The sequence below is a fragment of the Nansenia antarctica genome (assembly GCF_963989245.1).
Source record: "Nansenia antarctica genome assembly, chromosome: 2".
NCBI lineage: Eukaryota > Metazoa > Chordata > Actinopteri > Argentiniformes > Microstomatidae > Nansenia > Nansenia antarctica.
In genome coordinates, this window is record NC_137675.1 from 80,208,332 (window position 1) to 80,224,000 (window position 15,669).

Sequence of the window (15,669 nt, forward strand, 5' to 3'; positions counted from 1 at the left end):
AAAAGCGGAAGTATTCTAATAACTTTTTTTTTGTCTGTCTGTCTGTCTGTCCGTCCATCTCGGTTAAGTGCATTATGTAAGATCTGTCCCAGAATATGAAAAGGCATGACCCTGGATAACTTTACCCCACCTCCATCACACATAAATCTTTTAATATATTTATTCTCTTGCTGTCTCTCTCTCTCTCATTCTCAACCCCCCCCCCCCCCCCACCCCCATCTCTCTTTCCCCTATCACCACTTCATTCTCTGTCTCTCTCCACCCTCCCTCCCTCCCTCCCTCCCTCCCTCCCTCTCTAGGCGGTGGGGATCCAGACACTCTTCCATTGAACGGCCTGCCTCCACATCTCCTCCAGAAGCGAGGGATGAGGGTGTGTCCAGTCACACGTTCCGTCCAGACGCACATCATTCTCTGTGTGCAGCCACAGGGTCTTCAGAGGGCTGGCACACGTGTGCTGGAGGTACTGGCAACCCTGAGAGAGTGAGGGGAGGGGGGGGGGCGGGGTTACACGCAGGACTACAGTTCAAGGCAATTCAGTACTAAGGAGAACATAATGTTTGTGTGTGTGTGTGTGTGTTTGTGTGTGTGTGTGTGTATGTGAGTGTGTATGCAGGGGACAGAAGGAGGGCAAGTTTGCATTTACATGATGGTCATGTTTAGAGACTGAATGTGTGTGTGTGTGGGTGTGTGTATGATGAGTTTATCAGTATAGAGTGTATATGTGTGTGTGTGTGTGTGTGTGTGTGTGTGTGTGTGAGAGAGCGTGAGTGTGAGTGTGAGTGTGTGTGTGTGAGTGTGAGTGTGAGTGTGTGTGTGTGTGTGTGTATGGGGCTCAAACCCACCTCCAGACTGCCCCAGTACCATATGGCCTTGATCACGCTGTGATTGGCTAGCGCCCGGGTCAGCTGATCTTTGCCTCCTGTAATGATGTTGACCACGCCTCCTGGAAGGTCTGAGGCCTGGAGCACCTAGGGGGAGAGAGAGGAGGCGTTTAGGACCCCACACACAGACACACACACACACACACACACACACACACACACACACACACACACAGCAAAGTGTCCTGTCGAATGACAAACAAAAACACACCTGGATAAACTCAAGCGCAGGAAGCGGGTGCGCCTCACTGGGCACCATGACGACGGCGTTGCCCATGGCGACGGCAGCTCCGAGCAGGGACACCAGAGAGAGGAGGGGCCTGGAGTCAGGGAGGACCACGCCCACCACACCCAACGCCTCAGGGATGGAGAGGGCGGAGCCTGTCTGGGGGACGGGCTACGGAGAGAGAGAGAGGGGACAACTTCAGCTGTGGTACATATTACTCCCAATGAGAAGGTTAGATGCGGTACTCTGGTACTTTTCCACTGCTTGTAGTTCAGTTTCAAACCTCTGACCGGGCTGAGATCCTTTTCACACAGCTACTGTATATCTCTCCCTGGTGCTCACATTGCATTGAGTCATTCAAACACTGGGGTGGTCCGATCGGATCTCATCTTTTGGACTTCACACATCACACCTGAACACAAGTTTCTGGTCAGCTGGTTGGTGGTTTCAGACGAGACGGCTAAAGTCTCACCGGGGAATCTCCTCTGTCTTTGTCGCAGCGGGCCGCCCAATCACACAGCCGGGCGACGCTGAGCTCCACCTCCTGGTCAGCCTCCTCCAATGAGAAGCCGGTCTGGGAGTGGAGTGACGCGGCCACGGCCTGCCTCTTCTTCTCCAGGCTCCCGGCCAGGGAGTAGAGGGACTGAGCGCGTGCAGACGGACTCTTCTTCATCCAGCTGGCAGACAAGATGGAGGACTTCAATAATCAATAATCAGTCCCCCCCCACCCCCGTGTATTTCATTCACAACATCGTCAAGTTAGGGGATGGAACACACTTTGTATCTTTGTATTATTGTGTGTGTGCTTTTATCGATTGTATATAGGGTATTGTGACCATGTGTAAAATGCAGAAAGGCTAGATGGCCAATCAGAGGACAAGGTAGAACTAGTGCAAAAGGGGCTGGGGTCTAGGAGTTAGGGGTTAGGGTGTAGCGGTTAGGGTGTAGCAGTTAGGATGTAGGAGATACGGGTCTGGGCTTTAGGGGTTAGGGGTCTAGGGGCTAGAAGTTAGACAATTGTATTTGTTGTAAGTCGCTTTGGATAAAATGCTGTGGGATTCAGCGACAGCCAGGAGCTGAGCTCACACACGCACGCACGCACTCACACACGCACTCACACACGCACTCACACACGCACTCACACACACACACACAGCTGAGCTCACCCAGGCTGGACTTTAGTGGCCGCCTCTACTGCGTTGCGGACGTCCTTCCTCCCTCCGTCAGGACAGTGGGCCAGCACAGCGCCCCCTGGGGACATGACTGACACACTGCTGCCAGACTCAGACTTACATGGCTTACCCCCCACAAACTGGAGGTAGGAACGAGGGACACTGAGACGGAGGGAGGGAGGGAGGGAGGGAGAGAAAACGAGAGTTAGGATAAGGGTGTTTTATTCCAGCCATTCGTTAAGACCTCTACTCAAAGAGGGAATACATCTACACTTCTGTATGCACACGCACACGCGTGCGCGCACGCACACACACACACACACACACACACACACACACCTGGATGGGTCCAATCCCTCAGGAATGATGACGGGGGCTGCTGCCGTCCCGAACTTGGCGTAATCTACTGAAGCAGGGGATCTTCTTCTTTCGTGTAACGTCAGAGGTCCAACTCGGCGTCGCGTAGCCATGCCCGCATCTCTGGTAGGGGATGGTCGAGGGAGAGGAGGAGAGGAAGAGGAGGAGGAGGGGCGCAGGTACTGGAACAGACCCTGGAACAGAGGAGTAAGGGGGTTAGGGTTAGCGTTAGAGACAACTGCCATTCAAGATATACCGTAGCATCATCATTCTATTGCTGTGGCCTAGCCAAATCCCGGGGGCCTTCTGTCAGTAATTAGCAAGCTATAGCCAATCAGACACAGAGATATACGTGGTGAGGACAGAGGACGGCCGATGAGTGTTCCTCTCCTTACCTCCTTCCCTCCGTCTGTGCAAGAGCCGCTGTCCTTGTGCCCCGACATGGGCAGGACGGGGTCGGCCACAGAGTGGGAGTTCACACACACAGACCCTACACACAGGCTGGGACAGGGACAGAGAGGGTTAAGACAGATTAAGTAGGTGCTAAACGGGATCATTGGGACACCCCTAGCCCCAACAGCCTAGCCCTAGCCCCAACAGCTACCCCTAGCCCCAACAGCTACCCCTAGCCCCAACAGTTATCCTTATCCCTCCCTAGCCCCAACAGTTATCCCTAGCCCCAACAGCTACCCCTAGCCCCAACAGTTATCCTTATCCCTCCCTAGCCCCAACAGCTATCCTTATCCCTCCCTAGCCCCAACAGTTATCCTTATCCATCCCTAGCCCCAACAGCTATCCTTATCCCTCCCTAGCCCCAACAGCTATCCTTATCCCTCCCTAGCCCCAACAGCTATCCTTATCCATCCCTAGCCCCAACAGCTATCCTTATCCCTCCCTAGCCCCAACAGCTATCCTTATCCCTCCCTAGCCCCAACAGTTATCCTTATCCCTCCCTAGCCCCAACAGTTATCCTTATCCATCCCTAGCCCCAACAGCTATCCTTATCCCTCCCTAGCCCCAACAGCTATCCTTATCCCTCCCTAGCCCCAACAGTTATCCTTATCCATCCCTAGCCCCAACAGTTATCCTTATCCCTCCCTAGCCCCAACAGTTATCCTTATCCATCCCTAGCCCCAACAGTTATCCTTATCCATCCCTAGCCCCAACAGTTATCCTTATCCCTCCCTAGCCCCAACAGTTATCCTTATCCCTCCCTAGCCCCAACAGTTATCCTTATCCATCCCTAGCCCCAACAGTTATCCCTAGCCCCAACAGTTATCCCTAGCCCCAACAGTTATCCCTAACCCCAACAGTTATCCCTAGCCCCAACAGCTATCCTTATCCCTCCCTAGCCCCAACAGTTATCCCTAACCCTAGCCCCAACAGCTATCCCTATCCCTAGCCCTGTGCCTCAATATATCAAATTCAAGTTCAAGTTTATTGTCATGTATTAATACAATGACATTCTTCAGCCTCGTCTCTCTCGGTAGTATCACACACAAACAAACATAGTCCACAACACAATACAAGCAAAACAACAATACAGTATAATACAGTGCTTAGTGCAGGGTGTAAAGTACCATGTGCAGTGCGCATGGTTCAGCTGTTCAGCTGACTGCCTGTGGGAAGAAACTATTTCTGAGGAGGGTGGTGTGTGAATTGATACTTCTATAGCGTTTTCGGGATGGGAGGAGTGTGAATCATTTCAAATTTTTTTTTTTTTTAATACAGTTGTTGTTGTCATGGTCTCCTTTCCTTCGTGACCACAGACTGATGAAAGGGTGGTGCTGTGTGTGACAGTGAGTGTGTGTGTTTGTGACAGTGAGTGTCTATGTGACAGCGAGTGAGTGTGTGTGTGTGTGTGTGTGTGTCTGTCTTCCATACCTCCTGGCAGCCTCCAGGGCCAGGGTGAGGTCTTCCGTCCAGAGGGAGGCAGCCTGTCCGTGGGGGCTGTGGTTGGCCAGAGTGACCCCCTCCCCGTGGCTCCTGAAGGAGAGGAGGGGCAGCAGGGGGCCGGGGGCCGGGGTGACCACGCAGGGGCAGGAGGGGGCCACGCCACACAGCACCGTGGGGGGGTAGAGGGCACCAGAGGCGGGCACGGGGCACGGCTGGATCAGCTGGTGAGGGGGGGGGGGTACATGGGTGTTAGGGCAGAGGGACTAGTTTACACACTGAGCTAAACTAACTAACTAACTAACTACCTAACTAACTAACTAACTAACTAACGATGCGAGGTGTTAGGGCAGAGTGACTAGCTTTCACACTGACCTAAACTAACCAGCTAACTAACAATGCTAGACTGGAACTGCAATTGATCAGCTGGCAGAGGAATTGACATTGACACGTTTTTTAAATTTAATATGTTTTTACAGCATTTATGCTTTATTGGGATAGAGGCAGTAGAGATTGACAGGACGGATGGGGGAGGGAGAGGGGGGGGGGCGGAATTGAACCAGGGACCGTGCGATGATATGGCATGCACCTTTGTGTGCTACACCACTTACGCGCCGACACTGACAAGCTTAAACACTGACCCCGGTGTCCTTTGTATGGCTCTACTCTGCAATATCAATGCTAGACTTGAACTAATAATAATAATTTATTAAATGTATATAGCGCTTTTCCAAGGCTCAAAGACGCTGACAATATGGGATACACATGGGGAGACACAAAAACAACAAGTAACAACAAGTAACATGGAAACACAGAGTCAGCGAACGGGGAGGGGGGGGGGGGTGGTGTAGAGTCCGGTGTTGATGTTGCTGGGAGCCTCGATGGATGTGGCGGCGGCAGCGGAGAATGCCTGCCTTGGTGGCAGCAGCAGCAGTGAGGCGATGGTTGTGGTTCAGTGAGTGTAGGTGAGACGAGAGAAGGGCAGGGGGAGGTGGGGGGCAGGTGAGATGGCCGGGAGTTCAGGGCAAGACGACAGGCAGTGGACCAGAGCGACAGCGCGGTGCCGCCGTTGCCGTTGTCATCTGTATTAGGGCTGCCACGATTAGTCGACTAGTCGCGACGACGTCGATTACCAAAATCGTCGCCGACATATTTGGTAATCCACGTCGTCGCATGTTTTTTTGGAGCTGAAATTTAAAAACAAACTTTTTTTTTTTTACTTTTATTTTACCAGGCGAGACAATTAAGAACAAAATTCTTATTTACAATGCCGGCCTGCAATAAGGGGATAATATGCAATATGCAAGATGCAATATAAGCAATAAGCATTCGTTTTTCTTCCCTGAAGCTGCCACTGGCTAGTGTCTCCCAGTGTCTTTGATGTACATGCGCAGTGTCGGTCATCCGGGACACACGTGACATCCCCGGAAAAACAAACGGAGAAATGTCTTCCCGTCCTCGTACGTCTAAAGTGTGGGAGCATTTCAACCACAACGTTGAAAAAAAGAATGTAAAATATACAATTTGCAAAGCTGAACTCGCTTATTCATAATATCATGGCAGCACGTCTATGATGCGCGAGCATCTCAAAAGGAAGCACGTTGTGGCAGATGACGAGGAAGACGATGGCTCGTCTCGGTAAGCTAGTTAGCTTGTTATTGGCTAACGATATCGTTACGTTAAAAGCCTTCTTACATTATTTTACGTTATGTGCTGTAACGTTGTCATCAAAGCGATACTTATCAAATAGCTAAAAATGTTGTCTTAACGTTACAGTGCTAAGAAGGCGCGTTCTACTATGGATAGTTATCTTGTCAAGATGCCAACGTGCATTTCCTCGCTATGAATGAATAGTCCACACAGGAGAGAAACAATTTCTTTGCTCAGTCTCCTGCACTTTTCTTTGTTATGTTATTTGATTGAGACCAAACCTTTTCTCTACAAACATTTCTTTTTGTGGATAATTGCTCTTTTTTAGTTGCCTTAGTGCCTACCTCATTTTATTTTGCAGCACTATTCAATACCTTTAAAATGTATGTTTGATGCCAGAGATGAGTGAAGCAAAGCAAAACTTTTGTACTCTGTACAAGTATTTATTTTAGTTGTTGTATTCTTTTGGTTGCCTAGTGCCTAGCCTACCTCATTTTACTCAGCAGTTTGCACTCTCTACTACTCTTTACATCTATTACATTACATGCAAGTGATGCCAGAAATAAATCTGCAAAGTTCATTAAAATATCTATTTTTGAGTGAACAATCATTTTAATTGTCTTTATTTTTAGTTAGCACATGCCTACAACAACTAACAACTTCAAGCTAAATTTAGAAGCTGATTTAGAAGATGATAGTTAAATAAGAGCGATTGAGTAATTGTGCGAAAGCTGTAATTTATGATCCGATTAGTCGACTAATCGTTAAAATAATCGGTGACTAGTCGACTATGAAAATAATCGTTTGTGGCAGCCCTAATCTGTATTGCCAGCCTGGGACCGAACCCGCGCGGCCGGCCAGCCTAGCCGTGCCATGCCAGCGACCAAATCGCGCAAATTATTAACTGTGATACTGTACCTTTGATAATAAACACTGCTGCTAGTATAGAACATTCTAATGACATACGTATAAAGAGAAAATACTCCATAATTACATATAAAGACAGAGGTTTCATGTTATAGCTTATGATTCTGACACACACACACAGACACACACAGACACACACAGACACACGCAGACACACACAGGCACACACAGGCACACACAGGCACACACAGGCGCACACAGACGCACACAGACACACACAGACGCACACAGACGCACACAGGCGCACACAGACGCACACGCACACAGTGTGGTTAATCACGGGCTACTATGATTCAGTAAAGACTCACTGTTGCCCCCTGCTGTTGGGCCTTCTGCACTGCAGCGTCCACCAGCACCCGGTCTGATTGGCTCAGCAGAGGAACACACTTCATCCCTACTATACGGACCTTCAGACGGGCCACGACACTGTCCAGCACGGGCTCCTGCACACACAGCACCCATTGGACCTGAGGGGGAGGGGGAGGGGGGGGGGGGAGAGAGAAGAGAGGATAGAGGAGTCAATATCAGACACAAGTGAGAGAAAGTAAGATTGGTGTGTCTCATAGTGAGGTCAGTTGAGTTAAGGTTAAAAGTGTATGAATTGGGCTTAACAATGCAACACTTTGTTTTAATAGCTCGTTTCTAGTGTGTGTTTATGCATGTGTGTAGGTGTGTGTGTGTGTGGTTATGTGCGTGTGTTACATCTTACATGATACAACAGTGCCCATCTGTGGTCATGTAGGGAATTCAGGGCTTAAAGTGGGAAAAATATCCTGTGCCTGAAACTTTTTCTTGGGGAGGGGGGTCACAGTTTGAGATATTGGGAGAGCGGGTACAGAAGACAGCTTCTTGTCTCAATGTTTAAATGCATTAATACTGTTTTATAGTCAATACAAAATATATGTCTCAAAGTTAAAATGCATTAATACTGTTTTATACTCAATACAAAATAAATATATATATATAATAATATATTTAGATGTCTTTAAAAGGCCAAACTGATTGCATCACTTATTAAGCCACTATCACTATAACAATACAGAATAAAATATATACAGTACATGTCTTTAAAAGAACAAACTGATTACTTATTAAGCCACTATCACTTATATTCTCCTTCTTGGCACCACGTCCCATAAGGCTTCCCGTCACTACTCAGGGTTTTTCCTGGCTCAAAATGAGGCGGAGGTGGTACCAGTGGTGTTTGACATCGGGGGGGACCCATGAAGCAGGGCTGTCTGGGGGTCCTTAAACGAGCATCAAACACTTAATTTCTTGCATTCTGGTGAATTGATATGCACCAATTTGTGCCCTTTCTCCATCAATTTATGGTGGAAATGTCATTATATATGTAAAGGAAAAAACAATATTCAGGCACCAGATGACCATTCAAAATATAATGTAATATAATGCAATATAAGGCTCTCAGGCATTCTGTACTTTCAAATATGTATTCTCCTTGAGCAGTCAACATCAACTATCAGCTGTTTCGCTAGCAAACACGAAAGCTAACTTATTTATGAAACAGCGCCCCCACCACCACGTCGGCGCAAAGCCGCAATTGCAGGGGTTTTTTTGCTCAGAATTCCCCCGCGCCGGAAATCTGGCACCGTGCCGGAGAACTTTAAGCCCTGAGGGAATTGCATCATGTATGGCTCTGCTGCCCTACACTAGATTATTCAGACAGAATTCTTTAATAAAAAACTAACAAGTGAGAAAATCAACCAACTGATGAAATGTGAGTTGTCTCACCTCCTTCTTCTTTTTGAAAGCTATCTCTATCACTCCATCCACAGCGCTGTCCAGGTCTGCAGACTCAAAGATGATGAAGGGACAGGTGGCGCCCAGGGACAGAGAGAGAGAGACGGGCACTCCCATACCTGCTGTGGCCTGACACAGAATCTCTCCATCCTGAGAAAGAGAGAGAGAGAAAGAGAGAGAGAGAGGGTGAAGGTGAGGGACACAGAGAGAAGGAGGGATGGACAGAGAGAGAGAATAATTATCTTAAGTCAGGTCATATTCAACCAACATTTAGCTTCAACTCACGTCTAACTCAAATCTACCGTATTTGCAATTTCAAGCTTCCATGTAAATAAACCAAGTTGCAATCCTTTACACGTTTCTTTTATAAGATTGAACAACACCCCTTTTAGAGTTGGAGGGTTACCTTCAGACAAAGGAGTGCGATTGTACCAATGAGTCCAGTCTTTTACGGAACATGTTTTTAGCTTCAACTCACATACTAGTTAAGGTTAACCAGCTCAATTAAAACCCACAAATACAACGCAACCTACATTTAGTCCAGCTTTGCGTGACACACATGCAGGTTCTCCTCACACAGAAGAGTGTAGCCCGGTTCAGACCGGACGCCTGTGTACACGCAGCGCATGTGCATGGCGGAACCGCTGTGGCTCTCACTGTTGCGGCTTCCATACACTGACTGTGGAGCTGCTACTGCCAGCCCTGTCTTTGTGCATTGAGTTTTGCCTTTCCACGCGCGGCACGTGGAAAAAATAGGCGAGAGTCCGACTCTCTAGTTGGTGTGCCGCGGCAGCCAGCGAGACACAAGCTTGAGACCCGCGTCTCACGAGAGGCTGTATGGCTGCTCTAACCCGTTAACATGGGCACCGAACATGGGCTGTCTCAATGACCCCAGCCCCTCCAGAATTACCTGTTTCCTCTCCAGAACACCCACCTTCTTGTTGCCACTGTAGGTGACGTAGCTGATGCTGGGGTCCTGGGCCACTCTGGCCCCCACTGTGACATCACTTCCTGTCACCACGTTCAGCACCCCAGCAGGAAGTCCCGTCTCCACAAACACCTGTGCCAATAGGAGAGCAGGAGCAGCTGTCCCCACGCCAGGGATCACCACCACTGCGTTGCCTGGGAAACAAGAATGGTGCGTGTGTGTCAATAGAATGTGCTGTTGTAATGGAATGTGACTTTTAATTATGTTGAGGAAAATGTATTTCTATATAATTTAAATGTCTATACAAATGTGACGGGGTCCTGTGTTGTAGAAAATAAAAGTGCCTTTCAATAAAGTTTTGTGAAAAAAAAATCTGTGAGAGATAAAAACAGGGTCTATCCAGGATTTGCTCGAACAGTCCTTTGCTAATGTTGAAAACACACTTGGAAATAAACCTTTGGTCATTCTGATAAGATCGCTATCCATACTTGGTTTATCTTTATCTATGATATCTCTCTCTCTCTCTCTCTCTCTCTCTCTCTCTCTCTCTCGTGTGTATATAATAATAATAATAATAATAATAATAATAATAATAATTAACTGCGTTTATATAGCGCTTTTCCGGGGCTCAAAGACGCTAACAATATGGGAAAAACAGAAAACACAGAAACAACAAGCAACAGATAACATAATGTATGTAGAGAGACGTACCCATGGCCAGCGCAGGTAAAACTTTCATCATGAGTGAGTAGAGAGAGCAGTCATCTGAGACAACCACTGCAACCACACCTGAAAGAAACACACATGCAGAGTATTAACACACACACACACGGCGACACAAACACACACATGTGTCGATGCACTCTGTTGTGGCTTAATAACGAGACTCAAGATAGGAACTTGCTTTAAATCTAGGTATAATATTTAGTAAAGAAAATGATCTTTTCACAACTCGAGTTGGGACAGTCAAATGACTTCACAATGGGAGGCTTTCAAAAAGACTGCCACCCAACTCTCACATTGTACATTTGATATATTGTCAACATAATCACAACATTGATAACGAGTCTGCATTCCATCACAGTCCATGAACACAACCAGGCCTCTGTGTTCATAACCAGGACAGCCAGACTCTCAACAATCCCACAGGAATACTCCACTGTTACACTCTGTGTGAACATGGATACACCATGCATACATACATGTTAAAGATCCTTTACAAGATGCAGTATAGAGCATTATGAAATGCCATACATGTGAAAAATCCATTACAACTCACACACACACACACACACACACACACACACACACACACACACACACACACACACACACAAACACACAAAAACACACACACACACACACACACACACACACACAAAAACACACACACAAAAACACACACACACACACACACACACACACACACTTACCCAGTGGGGTCCAGTCAGGAATGAGTGTGTCTCTGAGCTGAGCCCAGCTGGCGTAGTACTGGACCAGTCTGACCAGTGCAGAGGGGGAACTGGGAGACTGGGACATGTCACACAGCTCTGACAGACACTGGCCATGCCACTGCAGTCCACCCACCAACCTGACACATACACACACACACACACACACACACACACACACACACACACACAGACGCAGGCCCACGGACACACACACACACACACACACACACACACACACACGTGCATGATTAATGTTAGTGTGTACCTGAGTAGGATCTTGGCTCTGTGGTGGCAGGTTAGTGTTAGTGTGTAGTGTGTACCTGAGTAGGATCTTGGCTCTGTGGTGGCAGGTTAGAGTTGTGTAGTGTGTACCTGAGTAGGATCTTGGCTCTGTGGTGGCAGGTTAGCACACTCCAGGCTTTGAAGCCACCGGCTGCAGAGGACGCAGATAGAGACACATCCTCCTCCTTCGCACACACCGTGCTGCACACACTATCACCTAGAGAGGGAAGGGTGGAGAGACGGATAGAGAGAGAAAGAGTTTCAAAACAGTGTAATGAAATGAATAGTTCATATGGGAAAGCATTAGAGCTAGCTGAGAGGAGAGGAGACAGAGAGAGAGAGAGAGAGAGAGAGAGAGAGAGAGAGAGAGAGAGAGAGAGAGAGAGAGAGAGAGAGAGAGAGAGAGAGAGAAGAGAGAGGGTGAGGAGATAGGAGAGAGGGGCGGGGTGAGATGAATAAAGATAGGAGGGATCTTTCTCCTCTATGGATAGAGTTCTGTTACCTTTGGAGTCAGCTACACTGCGCGTCTGTCTGTCCGCCGGATGGACAAACTTCCCATCGACGAACAGGCCAAGAGCACAAGAGTGATGCTCCAGCCATGCCTGGAACACAGATAGTGAGCGTGTGAGAAAGATAGAGAGAGTGTGTGTACGAGAGAGAGAGAAAGAGAGAGTGTGTGTATGAGAGAGAGAAAGAGAGAGAGAGAGAGAGAGTGTGTATGAGAGAGAGAGAGAGAGAAAGAGGTTGTTTATGTCTATATATAAGCTGCTTAACTTATTTCATTGACAAAACGAAAGCGAGCTGTTCACTTCTATGGTGAAAGGGAAGTGAAAGAGAATGACAATCTGTTGGAAGCATTATTTTTTTGGTGCTGTGCTCCTTTCTGTAGGGCTGTCACAAAGCCAGCTGTGTGTTTTATTATTATTATTTTTTTAAAGTTATTTTAAGTTGTTTTTTCTGAGTGGGGCAGTTTTTTTGATATAAGCTATTTAGTGTCTAACTTCATTGAGCTGTAACGTTTGTAGGAAAGGTGCTATACAAATAAAAGTTATTATTATTATTATTATTATTTACTATTATTGTCAGGGCTAGGCTGACAGGAAATGCACCGGTCATAGAAGGAGGCTGCCGTGTGGATGACGTCATAATTAAGGACGCGACTTGATGCCAAAGATAGAAGGATCCCTGTCATTCGTCTGCACCGGGTGGATTGCCCAAGTAAGTACAGAGTAGACACAGAATCTTTTCAGTTTGTAGTTACTACATAATTCATTTAGAAATTTGGAATCCCTGAGCCTTAAAAGATCATGCATTTCGGGCTCTCTGTCCTGATACTAAAGCTGTTTTGCCTTGCTATTATGAATCTAATACACATTATGAAAACATATCAAAAACAAAAGTTTGAAGTTTGAGTTTTGAAACATGAAAATACACAAATTAAACCAAGAACTTTGTGGTAATAGCTTAATGTCTACTGTGTATTACTGCATGTTGTCCTAATATGTGGATCTATCTATCTGCTGAAAGTGAATTTCCCCTTAATTAATTAAGTACTACTCTACTCTACTTGCATAGGACGGTCTCTCTTGAATCTTCCAGATGCCGCCCAGGAAGAGGGTACGCTGGGTGTCTAAACCCCTGCAGGTGTGCGAGCCGTCTACTGTCCCGCTGGGAGGGACTCAGTGGTTCCCCAGCTCCTTTCACCTGTCCGAGGCGTTGGCAGCGCTCGCACTGACCCCCTGTCCGCAGAAGGTTCCCGAACCGTCGGTATCAAACAAGGTATCAAACGAGCCCCAGCCTCGGACGGAGACAGTCAGCGAGTCTGGTGGTGGTGTGTTCGAGGCACCTCCACCAGCGGTTTGGCAGTGGAGTAAACGGCTTCGAGACTGCGAGATGTACGCTACCGCACTCAAGCGCCTGAAGGAGGACAACGAGCCCAGCTGCAGTCACTGGATCAGTTCAGAGCAACGGACAGGCCCCACCTCTCTGTGTCTGAGCTAGGCCAGAGCCCCCTATCTGGGCCTAGGACCTCCACTCTGGTGCCCCAAGGTAGCGCCAGCCCCCTACCTGGGCCTGGGACGACCTATCTGTGCCACCAGGGTAGCCAGAGCCCCTCACTGGTGGGGGAGTGTAGCCGGCACCCGAGCCCTGGAGCAGAGGGGGCCAGGCCGAGCTCCTCCAGCCACACCCTGGGCCAGCAGCAGCAGCAGGGTCCCTCCCGGAAGAGGAGCCGTGGGAGGAACCGTGATAAGTGAGGGAGACAGAGGCAAAGGGGGGCAGAGACGGACCCCCCTGCAAGAGGACCAGGAAGTCCAACAAGGGGAAGACATCCCCTCTGACTGATCTAGCCCAGACCTGGCTATAGCACCCTCCTCCTCACTATTTTGGCATCTAAGCTATTGTTGCATTAAAAACATAAAACAAGCGTAACAAGCAATGAGCGTTGATAGAACAATAAAAAACATTTGAAATAAAAAAAGAAAGAAAACATTTTGCATCATGATTAAGCATAACGCGGTAGTTATTATAGTGTTGTTACATAGGGATAGGCCTATCTGTGTGGCATTAGTACTAGGCTACCTAGTACCTACATACCATTACTTTCAAACACTGTATAGCTAATAGTTTGATTGTTATCATTCATTTGATTGTTATCATTCAGATTGGCAATACAATTTGACACATTCTTCTCAATAATTAAAAAGTTTAGAGGCTATAGTAGGGACTATACACAAGAAAGGGAGTTCCCGAGTTTAGCTGCTCTCACATTCGATTGGCCAAGGAGGACTACACCTCCAATCCAGAAAAACAACCGTAAACGAATCGGTCCTGGAGGGAGTAGATCAACTATTGACAGAGAAGATGGGGAAGGTCAGAGTACACTTTTCACCACGTTCCCTCCCTAGTTCCCGACTCCCAGCGTAATGCTCTCCCAAACAGCTCCAGCTTGCTCCATCTCTGAACTTTACACTGGACCTGGTGGTTAAGCTGTCGAAAGGGCAGTGCTAAGCCAGACAGACTGTCCCGTTCTGTCCTCTGCCCAGGGACATCCCACCCCAACTTGACTCCCAATCTGTCTATCAGTCACATGTTTGCCTTGTGATCTAACTAGTTCTACACTTCACATGGTTAGACCACTCGGAACACATGATCGTAGTAGAGCGTGAGTAAGACATCCAAATCCCCCATCACGAATGAATGGACATTATTAGTATGTCATTATGCCACATCTCTGTCGCTAGGATTCACCGTATTTACATTTAGATGATGTGTACTAAGCAAATGTATATAGGGGCTAGTAAGTCATCGTCATGTGCAATGTTTGGACATTTGATTGGAGTATTTGCAGTACCTGTGCTGTGGCAGTGCTGGAGGAACTCGTTGGTCCGTGCTCCATGGATCGGAAGATGTCGTAGACGCTCTGGGTGGTGCTACCAGCCATACTATTAAAGTTGCACGATCAAGTAATGTTGTTTTGAACAACAACACAACACTGTTTGATCAGTAATGGAATGACAGCAAGAGAGCGGTGAAGTTTAGTAGTCCGTCAGAGTCCCAAAAGACAGGAGGATATTTAACTTGATGGATAGAGAAGTCTACGAGGTCAATAGCTTTGGGAATTGCCGCACGAAACTGTCAAGAAATGTCAGCAGATGACTCGTTCTTCTCCCCACGGCGACTGCATCAACAACGTGCTGACTCTCCGGCGAGGACCTGTGCGTGTTCACTCCTTCCTACCCTCTGTGGATTTGCCAGAACTTCAAAGTGTGCAAGCGCATTTGGTGTTTGACACTAGTTTCTACACGGACACATTTACCATGTGGACTCCTCATGTACAATCCTCGGCTGTGTTCGAAATGGCATACTAGCATACTGCATACTAGCATACTCAATTAGTATATACTGCATACTGCTTACTAAATTCATAATAAGTATGCCAATACCAGCCGACCGAAAATCTAGTATACTGTATATTTCTTGCATACTCAAATTTCACATACTCTACAGTGTGAACGCACTGCATACTCAAAATCTACGTCATATCTAGTATGAGTAGTATGCTAGTATGCCATTCCGAACACAGCCATCATGTACAATCCTCCAATGCGCCGCGCATGCGCCGATTCATACTTCCTAA

General features: G+C 47.5%; 1 protein-coding gene across 1 annotated transcript; it reads right to left on the reverse strand.

The window, feature by feature from the left end:
- Window positions 1-293: 293 nt before the first annotated feature.
- Window positions 294-15,265, reverse strand: aldh16a1 (aldehyde dehydrogenase 16 family, member A1). The gene is made up of 16 exons (XM_080524764.1): window positions 14,884-15,265; window positions 12,034-12,133; window positions 11,622-11,748; window positions 11,229-11,386; window positions 10,507-10,584; window positions 9,802-9,989; window positions 8,859-9,017; window positions 7,415-7,573; window positions 4,521-4,753; window positions 3,032-3,137; window positions 2,619-2,830; window positions 2,274-2,441; window positions 1,580-1,784; window positions 1,093-1,278; window positions 843-968; window positions 294-472 (listed from the first exon to the last, which is right to left on the reverse strand). Exons 1-16 carry the CDS (start codon window positions 14,971-14,973, stop codon window positions 296-298), a joined length of 2,472 nt encoding a protein of 823 aa, XP_080380890.1. The 5' UTR covers window positions 14,974-15,265; the 3' UTR covers window positions 294-295.
- Between the last annotated feature and the right edge of the window lie 404 nt (window positions 15,266-15,669).

Excerpts from the sequence above, each read along its gene's own strand:
- aldh16a1 (XM_080524764.1), bottom strand. The coding sequence starts at position 14,973 with ATGGCTGGTAGCACCACCCAGAGCGTCTACGACATCTTCCGATCCATG. Across the intron at positions 9,990-10,506 it reads TTTACCTGCGCTGGCCATGG|GCAACGCAGTGGTGGTGATC; the intron begins GTACGTCTCTCT and ends CTTGTTTCCCAG. Across the intron at positions 1,279-1,579 it reads AAGACAGAGGAGATTCCCCG|CCCGTCCCCCAGACAGGCTC; the intron begins GTGAGACTTTAG and ends CTCTCTCCGTAG.